This window comes from Salminus brasiliensis, chromosome 3 (assembly GCF_030463535.1).
Source record: "Salminus brasiliensis chromosome 3, fSalBra1.hap2, whole genome shotgun sequence".
In the NCBI taxonomy this organism is placed as follows: Eukaryota; Metazoa; Chordata; class Actinopteri; order Characiformes; family Bryconidae; genus Salminus; species Salminus brasiliensis.
In genome coordinates this window covers 7,519,676-7,542,149 of record NC_132880.1, presented here as the reverse complement: position 1 = coordinate 7,542,149, position 22,474 = coordinate 7,519,676, and the positions used below count along the sequence as shown (strand labels likewise).

Sequence of the window (22,474 nt, the reverse complement as noted above, 5' to 3'; positions counted from 1 at the left end):
TGACTTTCTTTTGATGGCTAAAGTGAGTGGCATCGCCATGGCGAGAGCCAAAAAACTTTAAGGCCTGTAGATGCATTTGAGTCTGGGAATTGTTTGAAAAAGAAATCAGCTGTTCCAGGGCTCCTACTTGCTGCCACTATGGCCAGGGGGATGCAAGTTCAAATCCCGAGCCATGCTGCTTTGCCAGTACAATTACCCGTGCTCTCTCCCCTCATCTCTCTTGCGCAAATTTTGGCTGGCACAGGGATTTAGGCTGGAGCAGCGGAGCTGGGGACCCGGCGCTTTTCTCAGGATCTGCTCGGCGACGCCATGCCTGCGGCAGTTCGAAAAGAGGCAGCGTCTGGCTTGGCATGTATCGGAATAGACATATGTTTAATTCTTACCCTCCTAGGGTCTGGAGCATTTCTAGTGCTAGAGGTGGGTTAACCGGCAGACCCAAATTCGGCGTAAAAGGGAAATATTCGAGGCAGCTTGTGCCACAGTTGATGTCAGGCTACAGCATCTACAGTTAAAAAGAGACTACACCAGCTTGGTTTTCATAGGAGAAGGAAAAGAAGGAAAGCCCTGTTATCAATTAAAAGCACCAGGTTGTGAAATCTGAACTCTTGAACCAGTTTAAGGCTTGTGGAATATCTGCTAAACAGAGCTGGTTTGGGCCAGTCAAGAGCTGAACTACATATATACACAGGGAGCATTTTGACTGGGCTGATGTGCTGATATTTAAAGGGCAAGTTGTGAAGTGTCTCTTACATCACATGCTCGGTATTCATGTGTGAACTTTAAAAAGGCTGCAGTCGTTTACCCTCCCGTTGTGTAGTGAGTTATTTTTTTATGTATTATTCTGTATAATTTTTTTAGTTATTATATCGTAGTTGAATCACGTTTGCGGTTCGCCCCTGGAAACCCAATCACTTTGTCCGTGATTGTAATTTGGCGACAAATCCCCCCATGGTCCAATCAGGTCATTTCAAACTGTTTCACGGTCAGTGTGTTTGACAGGCTTGTGCTTCACTGAGTAGGTGTGTGTGTGTGTGCGTGCGTGTGTGTGTGCGTGCAGTGATTATAAAGGTTTCGCTCTGGAGGCACTGAAACCCATCTGCGGAGTGCTGGTACAGCTCGGTGTGAAATTACCGCAGGTGTGTGGGGAGATAAGAACTCGTGCATCTTTTTTTTTTTTTTTTTTTTTCTCCGAATGGCCCAATCCTCCTCTTCATCATTCGCTCTCACTCTATCCCATTTCTTCCTCTCTTCTAACTTCTCTCTCAGGGTAACCTTCACGTTTTGTCCTCGGCTCTACTCATCAGACCAAACAAAGCGCACACAGTTACTGTAGACACAGTTCTGGTTTAACTAGGTAATGCTTGTGATGATAAACCTCAATATTGTGCTAGTTTCCAAATGCATCGTGTAAACTAATGGTGATATATTCAATAGTAAAGCATACTGCCTATACATAGTTTATTGGTGCATAGTCTAGGTGTCTAGGTGCCTCAGGGTGTCTCAAAGAATGAGGACTGTCTACAGATGCTAAATATTAGATGAACATTAGATGATTAGGAGAAGCTAAAAAAAAATGTAAGGGACAAGTTGGTACTTTTGAATTATGTAAATAAGAAGAACCACGTCTGTAACAGAGACCTTTAAATTGGTTGAAAACGTTTACAAGTGAAGGTTGTTTAGACCTTTAAAAGGTTCTTCACTAGGCCGAGCCGGGCGTATTTAATGGATCGGTGTATCGGCTTTCAATGTTTACAATCCACTCAAATCTTAAGTCACTTCCGCTGACTTAAGAGTTAGCAGCCAAAACTAAAGCTAAAGCTGGCTCTAATGCTAACTCCCCATTCCACCTTAAAATTCCACCTTAAATAGCGCTGCATTATTTAAGGTGGAGCGGAAAGTTCGGGGAAGAGGAAAACTTTAACTTGGAGTTAGCTCAGAGCTTCGCTGTACCTGTGATGCAGCAACACCACCTGGCTCAATCCATTAGATCCATTTGGGAAGATCCTAACGTTCCTCCCATCCCATCTTTACTCCTGAATTCCACCTGGTAAGAAACCAGACTATGGTGGAAATGCTCTGTTCCACCAGCGAAAGAACCCCGCTCCCTTCTTTGGTTCTAATCCAGCTCTGAACGGCGCATTCAGAACCAAGGAGAGGGCTAATGCTAGTGCACACACAAACTAAGTGATCTGACCGCAGAGTTGTAAAGGAACTGGGAGCTGAATGGTCAGAAAGGTCAGTCAGACTGGACTGTAAGATATGAAACACTGTAGAGTTTAAAACAGTCGTTTAAAAAGTATCTCCAAACAAAGTAGATTAAGTCTGATAGAAAGTTGTACTAGAAATATAGCAGTTTTCAGTTTTTGTACTAACATTTTGCTGGTGTAGGGTCGCTAGTCAGCTTTCAGAGACTTGGAGCGGATGGAGGGGTTAAAAAACGTTGATCGGAACATCCCTAGTCTTTACACACCTTTCTTACAAACCTGCTCCATAAAGTTCTTGTATGGATTCATTCTCAACACCTTTTGTAGCCCATTTTTTAGAGTGTTCTAGCATTGAAGCTATCCAGCAACCATGATGCCCACGGCAGGACTTATCAAATGGGTGACCAATTGGCATCATCATTATGTCTGCCTTAATTCTAGTGCAGTCTGTCTGTCTGTTACTGCTAACCCTTAGTGCCAGCCTAACCAGCCAGCTGAAGACTCGTAAACACAAACACACGCGAGGGTCAGAAATCTGTTGACTCTCCGATGAGTGAGATTCCACATCTGCTTTGATCTTGAGCTAATTAGTTCCTTTGGCCCGTTAAGACACGTGTACGCATGCACACACATTTGCCCACACACACGCGCACAGCAGCTCCTCTGACAAGCTGTGCACATTTGAGCGGTAACAGCTAGCTATGCGTCGGCGTGCCCGGAGGCGCCTTCCTTCGCTGCACACGTTACGTTGTGCCGAGAGTCGTTATCCATTAATCATGGGTCCTGCTCCATTTCTGCATGAACTGAGAAGTCGCGTTGATTAATCATCAAAGTAGAGTTTTGTGTGCAGAGTGAAGCTTTTGTTTTTCCGATGGAGGACCTGTGTAATCTGCCGCGAGAAGCGTGCCATGAAAAACAAGTACTGTGGATGGTAATGCATCTCTTATTTAGGAGCACTAAAGTTAGCACTAGGTCAGAATTAGGTAGTAGAATTAGTGACGCTAGTGAAACAAGCGGTAATATAATTATTACTGTCTAATTGCAGATAGAAATTATGCAGATTACATTTACTTTTGTCGCATTTAGCTGGCGCTCTTATCCGCGACTTTACAGAGGTGGGCCAATGTAGTGTTAGGAGTCTTGTCCAAGGACTCTTATTGGTATAGCGCAGCATAGTTGCCCAGATTGTGAATCGCACCCCGGTCTCCTGCATGGTCTGATAGCTCACTGGCAGAGGTAGAAGTGTAATCTTTTGTGGCACTCCAACAGTTTTTACTAGAAATATATGAGATCAAAAGTTGCACCCATAGCCCAAATTTATGTTTCTGTGAACAGCTAAGCGAGTAATAGATGAGCTGATTTTCAAGCCATTATGTTAAAGATGACATTTCTTTATAATTACCCTTTTATTGGCATCTTTTACAGTTTCAAAATAACAAAACAGGAAAAGGACCTAAAGAAAACATTGATCAGTCAGGCCCCCCCCCATCCCCTCCCATCTTCAGAAGTCCTGGGACACTAAAGAGTGTAAACTGTAAAAGTGCTGTCACTGTGTACTGGTGCATCTGATGACTCTTCAATGAAGCTCATATTAGTGCAAGTGTCGCTGCACAGTAGAACAGTGCACCACCACTCCAGAATCTGCTAAATCTTCTCGGGTCTTTTGCGCCAAGCAGGGATAAAATTGTCCAAGACAAAAAAAATGTCCTGTCTATTCACAGTAACAGATATTCTGACCAAGGGGTTTGCCCCACCATTATACCAAACCGGGATGTCCAAACTGTGGTGAATTCTGTGTACCATTACACTCCTCCTATTCAGAGTAGCATCCGTTTCTAAATCTGCACTCATTCTGCCCAGTACTCCTTTCTTTCCTCCAGTCCTACAGCCTCTTCCTGTTGAAGTGTGTATGTGGCCATTGAGAGTGTGTTGATTAGCGTTGTGACACTACCAGCTTTGCGTGCTTGGCATGTGCTAGCCGTTCTCATACTAATGAGTTAACACTGAGCTTGAGCAAGCTGACAAAGCCTTATACAATGGTAGGAAATGACCTCATAGTTTATCACTCCATCCATGTCTTTGGGGGCTTGCCTGGCCTTTGGTTCCCTATCCAGTTCGCTCACGCTACCCCCTGGCTGTAGAAATGAGTGATCTCACCCACATCCCTCAGTTTTCTTTGGAAGGTAATCAGCTTGGAGTGTAGCTCTGTGGAGTGAAGGGCGAGAGAGGTGGACGGAGTGCTAGACTGAGAGAAAGACACACATGGGGAGATTCCTTCAGCGTGGCAGTGTCATGGCCTTCTCTGGTGATGAATGGAGCGTCTGTGCTGGTGTTTCGCTGGGCTGCTGAACCTGCTGACACCAAAAGACAATGCTCATGAAGTCAGCGTTTTTCAGTGGTCTGGTTTTATCCAGTCCCATTTATTTTTGCCTGCCTGCTTCATTAACAGGTTTTTGTTTTGCACTGTTGCAGTACCTGAACATCTGTGTGGCTCGCTACAATCCCTAAAGCGCATTTGGGAGGCAGACTGCCCAAATGTGTACACTGTAGTCATCTGGCTTCCCTAAATTTAACCGAAACTTTCCACTTCATCAGAGTTGTTTTTGCAGGCGATACATTTTAACCCCTCTGGAGTCTTGAGGCCATTTTCTCGATTTTTTTTGCATCTCCGTTCTCACTATAACGAGACCTTAGAGCACAGAGTGAAGAGCTAATCTCACCCTAAACCTGAAAAATTGAAGTCTGATTTTCGAAATTCTTCAAATGTCCTGTAAAAACATGACTTTATTCATAATTCATAATTGTTTTGGTGCTTGAATTGGGTTTTTCAGAGTCTTCGCTTCATAAAGGCAGTGGAATGTGTGAATAAAAGGCAGAAGATGAGTTTCTAAAGTGTCCATTGGTCAGTTTCACTCAAACCAGTTGACGGACGTAAGAATCCAGCAATTACTGGTGAGAGGCAGATGACGGACACGCAAATCCGCCAGTTGGACACAGCGAGAGGCAGAGACCAGTATCTTGACTCGTCTACACAGCCTCGTTAATCTGGCAGTAAGATGCAATGGTATGGCCTTATATGTTTAGGAGTGTGAACTGTTCAGTGAATGTCAGATAGGGGTCACATATAAAGACAGGATGAACAGAAACACATAAAAGAAATGGTCTGAATTGGTGAGAAAATCTGATTTGGGCCACTTTGGACATGCTGTGTCAAAGTAGTCTTGGAGAACAAGGGGCATAATTAGCCCTTTAGTTAAAAAAGAGTGAGTACACACACACACACAGAGCGGTGGGCAGCCAACTCCAGCGCCCGGGGAGCAGAGAGGGTAAAGGGCCTTGCTCAAGAGCTCAACAGTGGCAGCTTGCCGAGCCCGGGAATCAAACCCACAACCCTGTTATTGATAGCCCGGAGCTCTAACCGCTGAGCCACCACTGCTAATTAGATCCAACTAATGCAGCGAATTTGTAGTTTGCTGCATTAGTTGGATCTAATTAATGAATAATTATTAATGAATCTAATTAGTTGTCTTGCCATACCGCCCACCATGAATACCTCTTTGTGTTGACAGTAGTTAGTAGGTGGAAGGGGAGTTACGTAACAGATGTGAAGGCTTTCTTCAGTATTTCTGTGGGCATATGTGATGCACCTGAAATGGGGAGCCACCTGCGCCCTTCGGAGTTTGACCTCATTGGGTGAAATGTGAAATTCTTGGGAATGTCCTTGTGTGCTCTGGTTTTTAACACATCAGTAAATGCTCATTTTAAAGGCTGTCTGATTCAGCCAGACATGCTAATGTTGCTGTCAAACTTTAGTTCACTAACTGAACCATTCCTCTAACCGTGTGGCTGCTGTAGACTAGGGCTGCATGCTATGGACACAACACTAGCATAGCATCCATCTACTTTTGTAACTTGATAACTGCTTTAGATGATAGAGCTACAATAACCGTTAACAGGCCACATCTTGCGCACCCCCACTGCAGAGTGCTTTGGCAATTCCGGATGCCCTCATCCTTCATTCCCTGTCTGACGACATTAGCCTCAGTGTAAGTAGGTCTCTGGGGTATTTGCACTCACCTCATCACTCTCTGACACATCAGCATCTCCACTGCTCCAAGCCCCCCCCATCTCCCCCCCAAAAGCATGTGACTCAGCTCTGCCCGGACTTTAGGTTATAAGGGTGGGCCTGCCGGCCTGCCTGGCTGTAATTACGCCACAGTGACTCACTGCTCTGAGACAGGGAGAGAGAGAGAAAGCAGTGGTAGAGAGACAAAAGCTGTCACTAAGGGACATTGTCCATGCAGTCGTCATATTACTCAGAAGGGGAGGAAAGGAGGGGCAGAAAGAGAAGGAATGGGGTGGGAGAGAGACAGTGACAGAGACAGAGAGACAGACAGAGAGAGAGAGACAGAGAGAGAGAGAGAGAGAGAGATACACACACTATTGAGGCTTGTGTCCACTGTAAGCCATTTGTTAGCAGAAGGACACTTCTGTCTCTGTTTCTGCTCTCAGGAACACTGGCTGCTTTGTGAGTGGGACCTGACCTCCAATGAGTGACTAGGTGCAGCAGAGCTGCAGATGCATGTTGACCTACAGCTCCACGTCTTCACCAGCTTGTTATGGAGCATGGGGCATCTACAGGCTCATGATTGAAGCAGAAATGGGAACCTGTCACAGGCCGACCTTACTGGTTTTCTATGAGGCGAAACCGTGGCTCCTTCTTCAGTGACGATCTGTGATCCGTTACCTGGATCGGATAATAGAAAAAATAATAGCATGCTGATGATGTTTCCTGAAGAAGCCAGTTTCCACACAAAGCACTCGATTCTTTACACACAAACATCCAGCAATACGTTCACCAGAACAGTTAGCTCACGGTTAGCTCGCTAGGTCATGTTCACCATCTTCACAGTTAGCCTGTTAGTTTGTGCTAGGTAGTGAGTTCTCTCATTATTAGCACGTAGCGTGTGTTCGTTCATTAATAGTTTGTAGTTAGCATATGCATAACTCACTGGTTAGCTCACTGGTTCCTTCTTACCACAGTCATGGTTGGCACGTTAGCTCACGGTTAGCCTGTTAGTTTATTGTGCGTCCCCTCAGGGTTAGCTCGCTAGTTCGTATTCACTACCTCCATAGTTAGCCCTTTTAATTTGGGCTTAGTGAGTTTTCTCATTGTTAGCTCACTAGTTCGTATTTACCACGTAGCATCTCGGGTTCATTTTTACCACAGTTACGGTTGGCATGTTAGCTCATGGCTAGCCTGTTAGTTTATGTTTATGCTTTTCCTCACTGTTGGCTCACTAGTTGATGTTTCACGGTCACAGTTTTTGCTATTTTAGTTTGAGGTTGGTGCAGTACCTTGCGGTTAGCTTAGTTAACATACATAGTTAGCATATTGTTAGCACATGGTTAGCCCACTAGTTCATGTGTAGCACAGTCAGAGTTGGCATGTTAGCTCATAGTTAGCCTGTTGGTTTATGGTTAGTGCGTTACCTCACGGTTAGCTCACTAGTTCATGTGTAGCATAGACAAAGTTAGCATGTTAGCTCATAGTTAGCCTGTTGGTTTATGGTTAGTGCGTTACCTCACGGTTAGCTCATTAGTTCATGCTTAGTATACGTCATATTAAGCAGCCAAGTTCATGTTTACCACTGTCACAGTTAGCATAGCGTTAGCTCATGGTTAGTTAAGTTAGCTCATGACTAGCTCACTAGTTCATGTGTACCACAGTCATAGTTAGCACGTTAGTTCATGGTTAGTGTGTTACCTCACCATTAGCTCACTAGTTCCTAATTCCCACAGTCTTCATGGTTAGACTGGGTTTGTTAGCTCACTAGTTCATGTGTAGCATAGACAAAGTTAGCATGTTAGCTCATGATTAGCCTGTTTAGTTCATGGTTAGTGTGTTACCTCCCCATTAGCTCACTAGTTCATGTGTAGCATAGACAAAGTTACCATGTTAGCTCATGATTAGCCTGTTTAGTTCATGGTTAGTGTGTTACCTCCCCATTAGCTCACTAGTTCATGTGTAGCATAGACAAAGTTAGCATTTTAGCTCATGATTAGCCTGTTTAGGTCATGGTTAGTGTGTTACCTCCCCATTAGCTCACTAGTTCATGTGTAGCATAGACAAAGTTAGCATGTTAGCTCATGATTAGCCTGTTTAGTTCATGGTTAGTGTGTTACCTCCCCATTAGCTCACTAGTTCATGTGTAGCATAGACAAAGTTAGCATGTTAGCTCATGATTAGCCTGTTTAGTTCATGGTTAGTGTGTTACCTCCCCATTAGCTCACTAGTTCATGTGTAGCATAGACAAAGTTAGCATGTTAGCTCATGATTAGCCTGTTTAGTTCATGGTTAGTGTGTTACCTCCCCATTAGCTCACTAGTTCATGTGTAGCATAGACAAAGTTAGCATGTTAGCTCATGATTAGCCTGTTTAGTTCATGGTTAGTGTGTTACCTCCCCATTAGCTCACTAGTTCATGTGTAGCATAGACAAAGTTAGCACGTTAGCTCATGATTAGCCTGTTTAGTTCATGGTTAGTGTGTTACCTCCCCATTAGCTCACTAGTTCATGTGTAGCATAGACAAAGTTAGCATGTTAGCTCATGATTAGCCTGTTTAGTTCATGGTTAGTGTGTTACCTCCCCATTAGCTCACGTCTTAGTTTTGCATGTTCTCTCGGTCATGGTTGCTGTATTGCATGCTCTAATTAACATGTTAGCTCATGGCTAGCGTTGTAGTTCATGGTTAGTGTGTTCCTTCACTAGTTTAGTTATCAAAAATACAACAAAACATTACATATTACAGAACACTGTAATAAGTATATGACATATTTTAAAAATGATATTTTTATGAGAAATGTGTGAGGATCAGTCAATTCGGTCACAATTATTAGTGTGTCTAATCATGTGGTCAGTATCTCTGTTCAGATCTCATCAGTTTACAGCAGGGCTCACTCACAGAGGAAGGGGAAAGGGAAAAGTGTGTGTGTCTGTGTGTGGGATCAGTCAGATGAGTAAACTGCACTTCCGCTATGAAGCATCCAGGATTTTTACTATTTATACATAAAACATAGCAGAGAGTCCAGTATGTTTATCATAAAACACAGATCAAACTAGCAGCACTGTGCTCTGCTGGTTCTGCTGCACGCTGCTGTCAGCATAGAGCGTATAGTTCTGCGACTTGATCACGAAACCTGTTAAAGTGCTTAACTCCCCCACCCCCCAGGGCATTCCTCAAGGCTCCAACAGGACTCCACTCAGCCTCCTCACTGTCTGCCGCGCGCGGGCCTCTCCAGGCTTTTGGCTCCAGCGCTGTATGGTGTGTGTGTGTGTGTGTGTGTGTGTGTGTGTGTGTGACTGGCCAGACAAAGGCAGGAGTGGCGAGAGCCAGGCTATAGGAAGCTAATCCACTAATGCCACAGCCACTAGTGGGTGCTGTGGGTCCATGCTACATCTGCTGACCCCCAAAAGAATCTCCACTGTCAAAGCCCTAGGATTGCTGCTCACAAGGGCTGTGTCTTCTAAATTCACTAGTCGGCTACTCAGTCATCGGCATCTTGTTTATTAAGATTCTTCTATTTTCGAGCTGTCCGAGGATAAGTGTGTTTTATTGAATGGGTTTAGTGGAGTGAGAGGCTCTCGAACTATTCGAGACTATAGGTCTCACTAGGACTACATGGGGGCACCTTCTAGAGTAGTCTACTGAAGATACTGAAAGTATTGTTTTAAAAAGTCATTCAAATGTCTTGCTTCAACAAGAGGCTACAAGGATTTTGGATTCTGTCGTAGCAACATGCAGTATGGGAGCAGCTGGACTTCAGCCTACGCACTATGGATGGCTTGAAGGGTCAAGCTAGGAACATGGGTTAATAGTAGGGGTGTAACAGTGCATTGAACTTGTGGAGAATAGCCACTGTGTTGGTGTTTAAACACCAAATGGAAACACTCAGAACCAACCAGATCCAGCGTGGTCACATCAGGCACCATAATCCACCCACCTCCCAGCGCTAGTAGAGTATGAATGATGAAGCCAGTATTGTGATATGGGTCAGATTATGGGCAATGCGTTAATTCATTAGCTTTGATATCACAATTTTATTATTTATAGTGATGGAGCTAATTTATTATATATTATTATTTTTCCTAACTTTGAAATTTGTGAAGCTATTCAAGGAAGATGGCATGTTAACTCTTACCAGTGGAATTTCACTGACCGTTCTTCTTCAACCTTAAAACACTGTATCCACCTTATTTTCCATTAAACTGTGGGGTGACCATCTTTCTTTGTTTTGTGTAGAACCTCCATTGGGGCGGTGAATCCTTTGATTATAGATTATAACCACAGCAATAATAAACATACAGTGAATACCATTTTATTCTCAGTTAGAGGGTGTCCCAGTTATTGAAAGAAGAGGAGTGAATTTTTCTGTGGAGCACCTTATAACTTTTCCTTATCCACCTTATTCCATAGGAGAGGACCTGCATCTATGGTATGGCAGAACGTCCTTACCCAGAGAAACGACTCTATGATGAAGCTCCGGTGAAGCTGATGCGTCTGGTGTTTGTGAGGCTCTTAATTAGGTTAGCGCTTAAGCTATAGCCCATGTACCCCATAGTCTCTCACCTAACGCCAATCATTTCTCCAGAGTGTGAGTTCGACGAGTTAAGATTTTAACGCTGGCTTTAATGGTTGAAATGAGGAACTGCAAGATCCTGTGACCTCATGCAGAGCTGCAGCAACTTGATTTGGCCAATACTGATCAGTCAAGCGACCCTTCTGTCTATGTGCCTTCTGTCTACCCTATGTGACATATGGTATATCATGCTCAGCGTATAGTCAGTGGTTCCCCTCCTCCGTGATTGCAGGCTATTGTTGTTTATACAGCTCATGGTTCTTGTTCAAATAGAGACCCTTGAGGGTCAGTGGAGCTCCACTTTGCTGCTGCTGCTGCTGCTGCTGCTGTTTTTTGTGTTTGCTGCTGGTTGATTTTTCCTTAGTGCTTGTCTCCCACAAGCACCGTCAAGAATAGTCATCTGAAGATACTGAAGGTATTGTTTTTAAAGCAGTTTTAAAGCTGCTCTTCAGCATGAGGCTACGGTTGTGGGTTCGGTCAAAGCAGCTTACAACATGGGTGCAGCTGGGCTGGTTTTTGGATGGGATTAGTTTATGAAGAGGACGTTTCTCACATGGTTGAATAACTGTTCTCAGGCATCCAGTTTAGTTTTTACAATTGGGAAAGTGTTTAATATCTAGTGAAGGATCTCAGTTGGATACACATGCTTGAAGACTAAATTTGGAAAATCGCTGAGACGTGTATCCGGTTAAAACTAAAATGATCAGAGCAGCGCCGAGTTCACTGAAAACCAGATGACGAAGTACAAAAATATAGACATGGTCGATCTGGACAGGAGTAATATCACAGAGGAAAATACCCCAGGACCCCCATGAATGTTAATCCCATCTGAATACGGCTTAAGAAACTCCTTCAGTGGAGACGGCTCTGCTCCTCACCTGTACGGATGAGCTCCACGCTGTCTCTTTCAGACGTCTTCTCATTTCGCGTACAAATAGAGACTGTCTCGGAGGAGCGCGCTGCTCATCTCACGCTGAAAGCGCGTGTCAGAAGGTTTAAGAATGAGATGAAAGCTGACTGAAGAATCGCACACACATACACACCCACCTACACACACACACACACACACACACACACATACATACTTTCTGTGAATGGAATATTAAACCCTGCTGAAGTCTGAGTGGTAGGCCCGCAACTAACTAGTATTTCTATAGTCAGTAATCTATCAGTTATGATCAATTAAATCTATGAATTTGATTAATTAAAGGTCCGTCCATGCAACCGTCTGTGTTTCGTATAAAGGTACTATAGAAGAACCACTTTTGCTTTCGTAATAAAGCAGTTTTGTTCAGAGTTGTTGGTGTAAAGAAGGATCTTCTATGGCATTACTTAAAGAACCCATTGTAGCACCTTTATTTTGATCCATGTACAATGAAAGAAACCCCTTTTAGAATTGAAGTACATTACATGTCAACTACAATATCAACCTTGTGCCCAACCGTTAAAAGTTCTTGTTAATGTTTGAGAAAATCAGCGTTTATGAGGACAAGGATGATAAAAGCATCAGTTCAGAGTGATGTAAGCCCAAGTAATCAGCGAGGAAAACAAGAGCAAGGCCATCGCAGCTTACACGCCGAGAGGATTTAACAACACAACAAAAAGCTCAGCACAACCTTTCGGAAAGTGTTGACTGCGGTCTTGTGTCAGGGTTTATCGTAATGAGGGTGTGCGCCGGATCTTGGGAAAGGGCAGGTTTATTTTCTTGAGCCCCACAAAGATAAATGAAATGCATCTTGCAGGAGGATCAGAGTGTAAATACACATGTTTTACACAATTTAAGACAGATGGGTGATCAGAGATGTTTACCAAAACAGTTACAAATCCTGACTGGCGCAAAAACCTCATTTGTCACTTGATGAACGATATGAGTGTCAACATTTCATCACTGTCTTTTCATGTCCGACTCCCTCAGAAATCTTCTTCATGGGGGTTCAGCACAGCCAACAGAAGGATGGTTAACCCTCCAGCCTGGACAAAGGGTTGGCCTGTCTTGGCTGAAGCGTTTTGCTCAAGTTCAGCAACGCCACTGAGCCCTACCTTTGTGGATATGAAGGAATAATGTTAAATGTTGATCATGACCACGTTCAGCAGGCAGGGACTATGAGTCAGATGTTCCAGTACTCGTTCATCTCTGATCATCTTTTAGATTTTTGAGCCGTTGATGGGTAGTTTTCCCACTACTTTGGAAGAATGAATAATCCAGAAGAATCCACTGGTTCCTATAAGTGTCTCCAGTAGCAGCGTGAGCTGTTGCTGCTCAAATCTGCCCCAAAATGTTGTCTCTCATCTATGGTCCTCTCATGTCCTACCCCCCACCAGGCAGTACTCGAATGCCACATCTCATTTTTATGAAAAGGGGTCCAGAAAGCTCCCTTCAGGGCACAGTCTCACCAAAGCTCAGGGTATGTGTGTGTTTGTAGGAGGAGGCACTTGGCGCTCGGCTTCTCTGTGGGTCCCTGTGTTCTGTCCCGGAGCAAGCCGAGAAAAGAGCAGATGTTGGAGCTCGCTGGCGCTCTGCCACTCCTCTCTGGCAGGCTGTGAGTAATTAAAAACTCAGCGATGGTCACGGTGAGGTAAAGAGCAGGGCAGTTCTGTTGTGGATACCACCTCTGGTGTTTGTATTGTTTAACCGTGCCGTCCGCCTGTCGGCTGTGCTAGCCTGGCGTTCGTCAGGCCCCGAAGTTGTGGATTGTAAACTGCTGCGCTCGGTGTGTGGATTGCATGGTTGTGTATAACTGGAATAAGTATGTGAAGTGACTTCATATGTGCAGTGTGAGATTTTAGGGGAATTACATGAAGAAATGACCCATGTCCTGGAGGCTAGGTTTTCACGCCTGGAACATCTCCTGCTCTCTCTGTGGGTTGAATTATGAATGCAGGATCTGCAGGAAACAAGAGGACCAATAAAGCCAGACTTAAGAAGTCGTCGCCCCAAAATACAAACCCGAAAACTCCCCTTGAGTAGAAATGAAGCACATCAGCATGTGAAATGAACTGTGTTAGGATTGGGTCTTGACCGGTTTCTCCTTGATTTGCTTGAAATTGAAATTCCAGTGTACCAAAATACGTCTCAACAAACCAATTGGTTGAACGAATTGTCTGCATGATTAAATAGGTGGACTTTAGCAGCAGCAAGGTGGTCTATGTAGCTACTGTCCACCTGTGTTCCCATACTGCTTACTACTCAACTGGTTTATTAGATTGTACAGAGGGGGTATATTCCCCTCAGCAAGGGGCTTTAATTTGGTCTGTTGGTTAGCCTGCTGCGTGGGAGGAACAGGCCCCATTTCGAGACGAAGTGTCTTGTTTCCTGCTGCTCGGCTCAGATGTGCCCTTGGAGAAGAAGCAAATCCTGGTGTGAACACATCCGCACATACGTCACCAAAGTGTGGGCCTTGAAGGTGACCCCAAAGCACCTAGCATTATAGTGCACCATTTGGGACTTGACTGTGGAGGCTAAGGTGCATCTCCTAGTTGTGTCAAAACCTTTTTTTTTTTTTTTATTGAGTGTATTCGAAGTTCGACATGAATAAGGATGAGGATGATGGCTAGACGACTGGGTGAGAGCATCTCCAGGACATCAGGTACGAGTTATCAGTATCTGACAGGGTTATGGGTGTCTGAAGGTCATTGATGTGAACCATGGAGGCCCCACCTTGCTGTTACAGGATTTGCTTCTAATGTTTTGGTGCTAGACCCCACAGGAGACCTTCAGAGGTCTTGGTGAGTCCATGCCTTCGCCGATTGGCTACATTTGGTGAGTCTGGGGGTCGAATTCATGACTGTTTGAGCGCAAATGGGCTTGTCGTTTCACTCTTGGCTTGAGCTAGTGATTGCTGTCAGCCAAGCAGACAAGTAGGGCTCAGGAGACACACTCTGACCTTACTGGACAAATAAACCAAATAAACCATATCTTCCATCTACGCATCTTTGGCCGTTGGTGAGGTCCTTAGGCATGGGCTAGAAGTCTGCAGTCTTCTTTCTCTGGTGACCCATCGCTGTACCGGCTCATCCCTGGCACTCTGTAAACTAGGCCATCCAGCAGCTCTAAAAACCAGAGGAGGGAGAATTCCCTCCCCGCCCTTCCCTCTTCCTCCGCCTCTCAAACCGCCACTCGTAGGCCGTCCAGTTGAGCTCTCCTGCTACGCAAACAAGGCTTTGACTGATAGGTTGCCAAGGGCCACTGAGCAGATTCTGGTGTATGTGTGTGTGTGTGTGTGTGAAGGCAGTTTGGCAAAGAGCACCAATAGCCCATTGTGCCTGCTGTTGTAATCAGCTTTAATTCGTTTCGGAGGTATTTTGTTCACTCCTCTCTGGGCGTGTTTTCAGGGGGGAAGGGATGCTGATACTGTTACATGTCTAACGTGACGTGCTGGGCTCATAGTTTCCAACGGTTACCAGATAACATGCCTGATCTTTATTTGTGTCGCTGTCTGAGGACGAGTCCAAACATCTCACTTGGTCTCGCTGTGTCTCTTTCTCTCAGACTCACTGAATCAAGTCATATCAGTGCACTGGATTTTCAGACAGGCCGGCTACAGCATTTCCACACGGATCAAATCAGTGACCTCAACACAGTTAGGTTTCTTTTTTTAATTCATTTGCTTTTGGCTTTGACTGTGTTGATGTAATACAGTTTATCCATGTGGATCTGATTTAGCTCTTTGAATCAAGGAAACTCAGTGGAACACTTTATTCAGTGGCCTTACACACACACACACACACACACATACACACACACACACACACTACTTTTAATCTGTGTTGGCTTTTGCATCACCGATATTGTAGTCAGCCGTAACGCACAAGCACCATGGCCTCTTTTCCTCCACAGGAGCGGACAGTTCTGAGCACGGAGGGTAACCGTCCCGGTGGCTTTTCCACATGGACAGCGTTTGGCACAGCACACCTACAAACTAGACTGGGCCCGGTTTTCTCAGCATGGTTAGCTAACCATACTTGGGGCCACAGAACCTGGTGTACTGTGTAAGTGTACTGTGGGCCAAAACTGTTGTAGCAGCCACATTTCCAACCTATCCTCTTGTCGCAGATAGACCTACACTATGTGGACAAAAATATTGGGACACCTGCTTATTCATTATTTCTTATTCTTTTGTCAGGGTAAATGTCCCTACTGTGAAGGCTTTCTAATTGATTTTGATTTTGAGCATTGCTGTGAGGGTTTGATTGCTTTTAGCAACAAGAGCGTTCGTGAGGTCAGGATGTTGGATGATTACCACCTTACCTTATCCCAAACTCCCCAGCTGATCCTCCAAAAAGCATTGGATGGAGCACCATCATTCCAGTGAACACCGTTTCACTGCTTCACAGCTCAATGCTGGGGGGTTCATAGCCCTTTAGCCCACGTCTGGCATTAGAAGGCATGGTGCTAGTAGGTTTGTGTTTAGCTGCTCCAGAGAGTCCTATTCTATTGACACTATTTCTATACAGGGACATGGCATGCTAAGCGTCGCTCAAGCGGATTGGCAAGAGTGTTTCCTTTATCCAGGTTTACTTTTAGTTTAGTCCTCACTGGAGTCCGGGTATGTATTTGAGTGTGTCATGGTTTAGGCAGGCTGTGGACTGTGTGTGCTTGCTCTGCTTCTCAGCAGCCCCCTGATGCTTACCCCCTCCCTCCCTCCCTCCCTCCCTCGTTTGCTTTCCCTGTCTTCCTGTACTACCTCTTTTTCCTCTCTGGACTCTTCCTCTGTCCCCCTGAGCCCTTTCCCCCACCCTCCTTTTTATTCCCACCCCTCCCTCCTCCTTCCTCTGCCTTCATTCTTTCTCCTCCTCCTCTTTCACTACTGAATGAGACTGCCCACCCCCTTTCCCACCGCACCCTCGTTTCCTCCCCCTTCTCCCACTCGGAGGCTGTCCTTTTGCCTCACACACATACACACTCACACTTACGCTCACACTTTTGCGTGTGCGAACACACACACACACACGTGCACACAAACGCACAAACGTCCGTCTGCGACCGGCAGAGGCTTTTTTTTTTTCTGCATGGAAGAAGGATCGTGCTGTTGTTACGGCAGTGAAGGAGCGTAGAGTTGCCGTGTGGAGCGCTGTGTGTGGAGCTGTGTGTGTGGGTGTGTAGCAGCGCAAGACTGAGGGGATAATATAGCACAGCGCTGAGGGGCTCCCAGCAGCTCGGCTTCTCCTCTTTAATGGAAGGACTATACCACGGTAGGTGCTGTAGTGGGGCACAAGTGAATGTGGGTCTGTGTGTGTGTGTGTATTTGAGAGAGAGAGAGAGAGAGAGAGAGAGAGAGAGAGAGAGAGAGAGCGAGAAAGCCCGAGAGGGTCTCTTTCTCTTGCAGTGTGAAGTGTTGCTGTTCATATAGAGGCTGGAGTAGTGCTTGATTCAGTGCAAGCTTTTGTTATGCGCTGTGGTTTGATAACACTGTGTTGATGGTCCACTGTAATGGACCATGGTGTACTGAGCAGTACAGCAGTCCTCACTGCAGTGATCTTCACGATGGTGCTGCCAGCACAGTGCGTTCTCTTCTAAATGGCCATTGTTAGACGTCCTGACGTGGGAAATGTCTTTCGCGTCCGCCGGCGGTGGCGGCTAGGCGCCGGCGAGCATCTGCTCTGCTGGAGTGCGCATGGCATCATTACAGTCCCCCATGATAATAGCATGTCACAGTGATGAATGGAACGGCTTCCTTCCTTTCTTTCCTTCTTTTTTTTTTTTTGAGTGTGAAGCGTGGCCGAGTCGCGGCATCTCTGTCTACCAGCTCGGATCATCGGTTCTGGTTGGTTAATATTTAATGCTGCTTTATTATTTTGCTTCTTTTGAAATATTGATGCGGGGTTGCTGCCCTGTCAGGGGCTTGAGTTAAGTGACTGACACGTGTAGTAGCTTTCTTTTGGATGTAGGTCATAGACATCATGGTCAGTTTGTCCTCTTATCCCAGATGTGTCAGCTGAGTCGTGTTTGTTCGGAGAATGAAGTTGCTGCTTTAGTGTTTGAGCTAATGTGTCTGATAAGTATGGGACTGTATAAGGTGCAGGACTGTACACCACAGCGTAGAAATGCAGTAATTTTATGGTACTGACCGAATTGCCTTTTTTAATCATGTCTGTGCTCTGATTATTAGTTTCGTTATTTAGGACCTAGAGGATGGTCATATCTGTGGCCAATACCAATACACACACTGGGTTGAACTGAAGAGTAACCCAGCACCCAAAAATATGGTAAATGTGACCTAGCCCTGGGTTGTTTCGATGGCTCAGTGGTTAGAGCACTGGGTTATTTATGGCAGGGTTGTGGGTTCGATACCCGGGCTCTGCAAGCTGCCACTGTTGGGCCTTTGAGCAAGGCTCTTCGCCAATGGCTGTGTATATTAAAATGTTTATGAAATATATGAAATCTGTATATTCAAATGAAAAACGTCCGGTAATTGCAAACCATTCGATTAAATTGATTCAATTTAAATGAATAATTATCATAAACTTTTACAGACACACAACAATACGTAAACAATTCACTCAGTGAAACAACACCTAATTAATAGACCGAACATTTAAGAGGATAAACACGCATGTCTTCATTGTTTTTTCTTAATAGTAACTTGACTACTGACCAATCGCTAAGCTGCTTCCCTGCATTGTGTAATATGAGCTCAGAATTGACCCACTGGCTGGGTTGTTACTTTGAGACTGTCGGGCTACACACACACACGCACACACACTACCCAGCACTGGGGATATGGCTGAGGAAAGACTACCCAACAAATGCAACACAGCATTTGGACTGGAAAAAAGTTGTAGTCAAGCAAATTTCAATGGGGTTTGCATTGGCGCTAACATTACAATAATTTTGCATGCAAAACTACCAGTGGCCGGTCGGTGGTTGGTCAGTCGGTCAGGAGTTTCCTGCTAAAGCTCAGTGTGTTGTGCGTGTTGTTGTATTGACAGTTTTACTGTTTATGGTAGCTGTTAGCCATGTGCTAATTAGCTTAAAGCTAAGCGCAGCAATTGCCAATACTTTTTATTTTGTCGGTTTGACTGTCTAAGTGTTTTAAAGTAAAGACTGTTTAAGGTAATCATTTGGGATGCACCAATACTATTTTTTCCTTTCTGATACCGATACCAGATTTTCAAGCATCTGCCGATACAGAGGACCGTTCCTGAGACCAACTCTGACTTAAATGCAGGGTGGCTCAGCGGTTAGAGTGCTGGGATATTGATAACAGGGTTGTGGGTTCGATTCCCGGGCTCGGCAAGCTGCCACTGTTGGGCCCTTGAGCAAGGCCCTTTACCCTCTCTCTGCTCCCCGGGTGCTGGAGTTGGCTGCCCACCGCTCTGGGGGTGGGTGGGTGTGTGTACTCACTGCCCCTAACACGTGTGTGTGTGTGTGTGTCTGTGTGTGTGTGAGTGTGTGTTCACTACCAGATGGATTAAATGCGGAGGACACATTTCGCTGTACACTGTACAGTGACAAATACGTGCACCTTTACCTTTTAAATACTCAATAGACGGCTATAAATTCTCATATATATATATATATATAGTTATATATTATTATAGTGTTGCACTTTTTGTAGGTCATACGTTTTTATATCTTATCCCAAATAAGATGTGATTAGCTTGAAAGAACAGCATTTACTGGTTGAGGAACTGCCCAGCTTTAACAGGTTTTAGAGAATTATACGGTATCGGTGGACTAGAGCTGGGCAGTATGACAGCATTTTATTGTATTGTGATGAATTTTGTTATGGTCAGACACCATATGTTTTTCTGAGTGAATCGTGGATATCGTCTGCGCTTAAAGAGCACTGATTAACTGCACATTTTATCACATAGTGCAGTCAGTCTTATCTAATTCAATGGAGTGCAGCACATTTGGAGTAAAAATCATGGTAAAAATCACGGTAGTCAGTATGGCAGAGTGTTTGGAAAGCAGCTTTTAAAAATTTGACGCTGTTGGAGCATTTTGCATTGACAAAATAATGCGATAAATATTGTGTATTGTAAAAATGTCTTTAAATATGGTGATTTAACATTTTTCTGTATTGCCCAGCTCTAGGTGCAACACTGGTTATCATGCTAACAGCCCCAAAATGGAGTACTTAACAGAGAAGCTTAACGGCTAAATGGAAGCTTATACTCTACTAATTAGCACTGTGCAAAGTTCAGGCCTAAAACCATCACACCCTTGCTTCATACAGTGTGGAGGTAATAAGGAATCGCCGGTACTACGTCCATGTTTGTGTGTAATAGAAGGCTGAAAATGTCGTGGTTGAGCTTCTATATATGGGAAAACTGTATATGGGAGTATTATTACCCTTATTATAATTTGCATACATGGCTTAATGCATGTCTCTCTCTCTGTCTCTCTCTCTCTCTCTCTCTCTCTCTCTCTCTGTCTCTCTGTGTGAATATGCATGTGTGCATACATGCTTTTGCGAGAGAGTAGTTGCCTGCATGAGTGAGCATGCACGTTCCTTCATAACTGTGTCTGTGTGTCTGTGCACATGGGCTCCTGTGTACAGACCAGCATTTGTATGTTTTTGTGCCTTGTGTGGGTCAAACATGCCAACATGAGTGTATTTGGCATGTGTGAGGTGCCTATAGGGCAGCATGCGAGTGGTGTTGGAGGTCTACAGCTTTTGCCTCGGGCATCATATGAGCTATGCTCCAGTTCTCCCCCCTCCCTGCGCTGCCCTGGGGGGCTACAAGCAGAAGGAGAGACACAGAGGAAAGAAGCAGGGGGTTGCAATTTTGGGATATTGGATGTAATACATAACTGCCTCTCATAAGCGTCTCTTAAAGGGGAATTCCACTCAAATTTTTCTTTCGGATTTCTGCTTAATTTAGAGTTTGTGATGTCAAAAAGTCTTTCGGAGAGTGTTTAGGATAAAATGCTTCATGGAAAACCCTGCTGGCTCTGATTTCTTTACAGTGGTGATGATAGAAACCCGCGATTTTGATCTCTACATCACAAGCATAAGCTGTTTTAGTTACTATCCAGACTGACCAGTGAAACCAAATGTGTGTTCTGAGTTTTATAAGTTATGTCTCTGTAAAATGGTGGTAGACATGCAAAACGGCTTAAAATATTTATTACTTTTTGAAATGTTAAACTTTTCAGACGTCTGGTTCCATTTACCACCACTGTGAACAGTTCAGAGTTCTGAGCAGCCCACCACTAATCCGAATATCCCCCAGTTAAAAGGAACTGCGAACAGGAAAGGACCAAATGGGACCAGATTCAGACCCAGAGCCGTGTAACATTATACATCCAGCGTCCTCTGTTCTAGAACAACGTGTCCTTTCCCCTGTGTCGCAGAACCAGACTAATACTTTCAGTTTAATATCCTGGGTATTATTATCTGTAATACAACAGCAGCTGAGCCGGGCTGTTTGAAGGGCACAGTCCCCCCTCGTTCCTGCGAGAGTGGTGCAGGCCGAAGCGCAGTCCCGCTGGCCTTGCACGCCTGACCTTGCGGGCACTCTGCTGTGTCAGCACCTGGCTCTCCTCTGGGGCCGAGGAACATGGGAAATGGAGTCCAGCTTCCGCTGCGGTTCATTCTGCGCACGGATGCTCTGGGTTTAATATCACACTGAGACAGGGGAGGTGGATGCCACAGTGGAGAGATGCCCAGGGGTGCTCAGTGAGTCAGACAGATGGTTGACTGGGCATTATTATTGCTTGTTTTGTGAGTAAATGTTTTTCTGCAATTGGACAGTAAAATACATGACTGACAACCATAAGACTAAACACCTCCTATAACCCTGACTTAAACCTCAAACCAACTAACTACTAACACTTACTCTAACATAGACGTTAACCTCAACCCTAAACCTAATCCTCACAATATCCCCATTAAAACCAAAACCTACACCCAACACTTACTCTAACCTCCACCTTAAACTAAAACCTAAGTCTAATACCCACTCTAACCCGAACCTCTAACCAAAACCTAAACCTAGCCTTTACTTCAGACTTCAAACCAAAACCTACACCCAACACTTAACCTTAACCTTAAACTAAAACCAGTTGGCTGTGCTCCCTCCAGGTCATATACAAAACAAAACAAAAAAATGAACCTAAAACCTAAAACTAGCCTTAACTTAAACCCAAAACCTGCACCCAACACTTACTCTAACCTTTACCTTAAACCCAAACCTAAAACTAATCTTAACCTCAGCTCAGCGGTATAATGTGCGAGTTCAGATCCCAAGCCATGCCTAAAACTAGCATTAACTTAAACCCAAAACCTACACCCAACACTTACTCTAACCTCCACCTTAGACTAAAACCTAAGTCTAATACCCACTCTAACCCTAACCTCTAACCAAAACCTAAACCTAGCCTTTACTTCAGACTTCAAACCAAAACCTACACCCAACACTTAACCTTAACCTTAAACTAAAACCAGTTGGCTGTGCTCCCTCCAGGTCATATACAAAACAAAACAAAAAAATGAACCTAAAACCTAAAACTAGCCTTAACTTAAACCCAAAACCTGCACCCAACACTTACTCTAACCTTTACCTTAAACCCAAACCTAAAACTAATCTTAACCTCAGCTCAGCGGTATAATGTGCGAGTTCAGATCCCAAGCCATGCCTAAAACTAGCATTAACTTAAACCCAAAACCTACACCCAACAC

General features: G+C 44.6%; 1 protein-coding gene across 2 annotated transcripts in view; it reads left to right on the top strand.

Annotated features, from left to right (window-relative positions):
* The window catches only part of ptk2aa (protein tyrosine kinase 2aa), a 147,104-nt gene that overhangs the window by 9,146 nt on the left and 115,484 nt on the right, over nt 1-22,474 (top strand). The window contains exon 1 of one of the 2 annotated variants that reach the window (XM_072675337.1): nt 16,845-17,036. The exons of the other annotated variant lie outside the window; for it this stretch is intronic. Within the exon in view, the coding sequence (XP_072531438.1) occupies nt 17,018-17,036 (19 nt within the window). The 5' untranslated portion in view covers nt 16,845-17,017. Of the gene's footprint in view, nt 1-16,844; nt 17,037-22,474 lie in introns of those variants that run through there. 2 annotated transcript variants of the gene reach the window in all.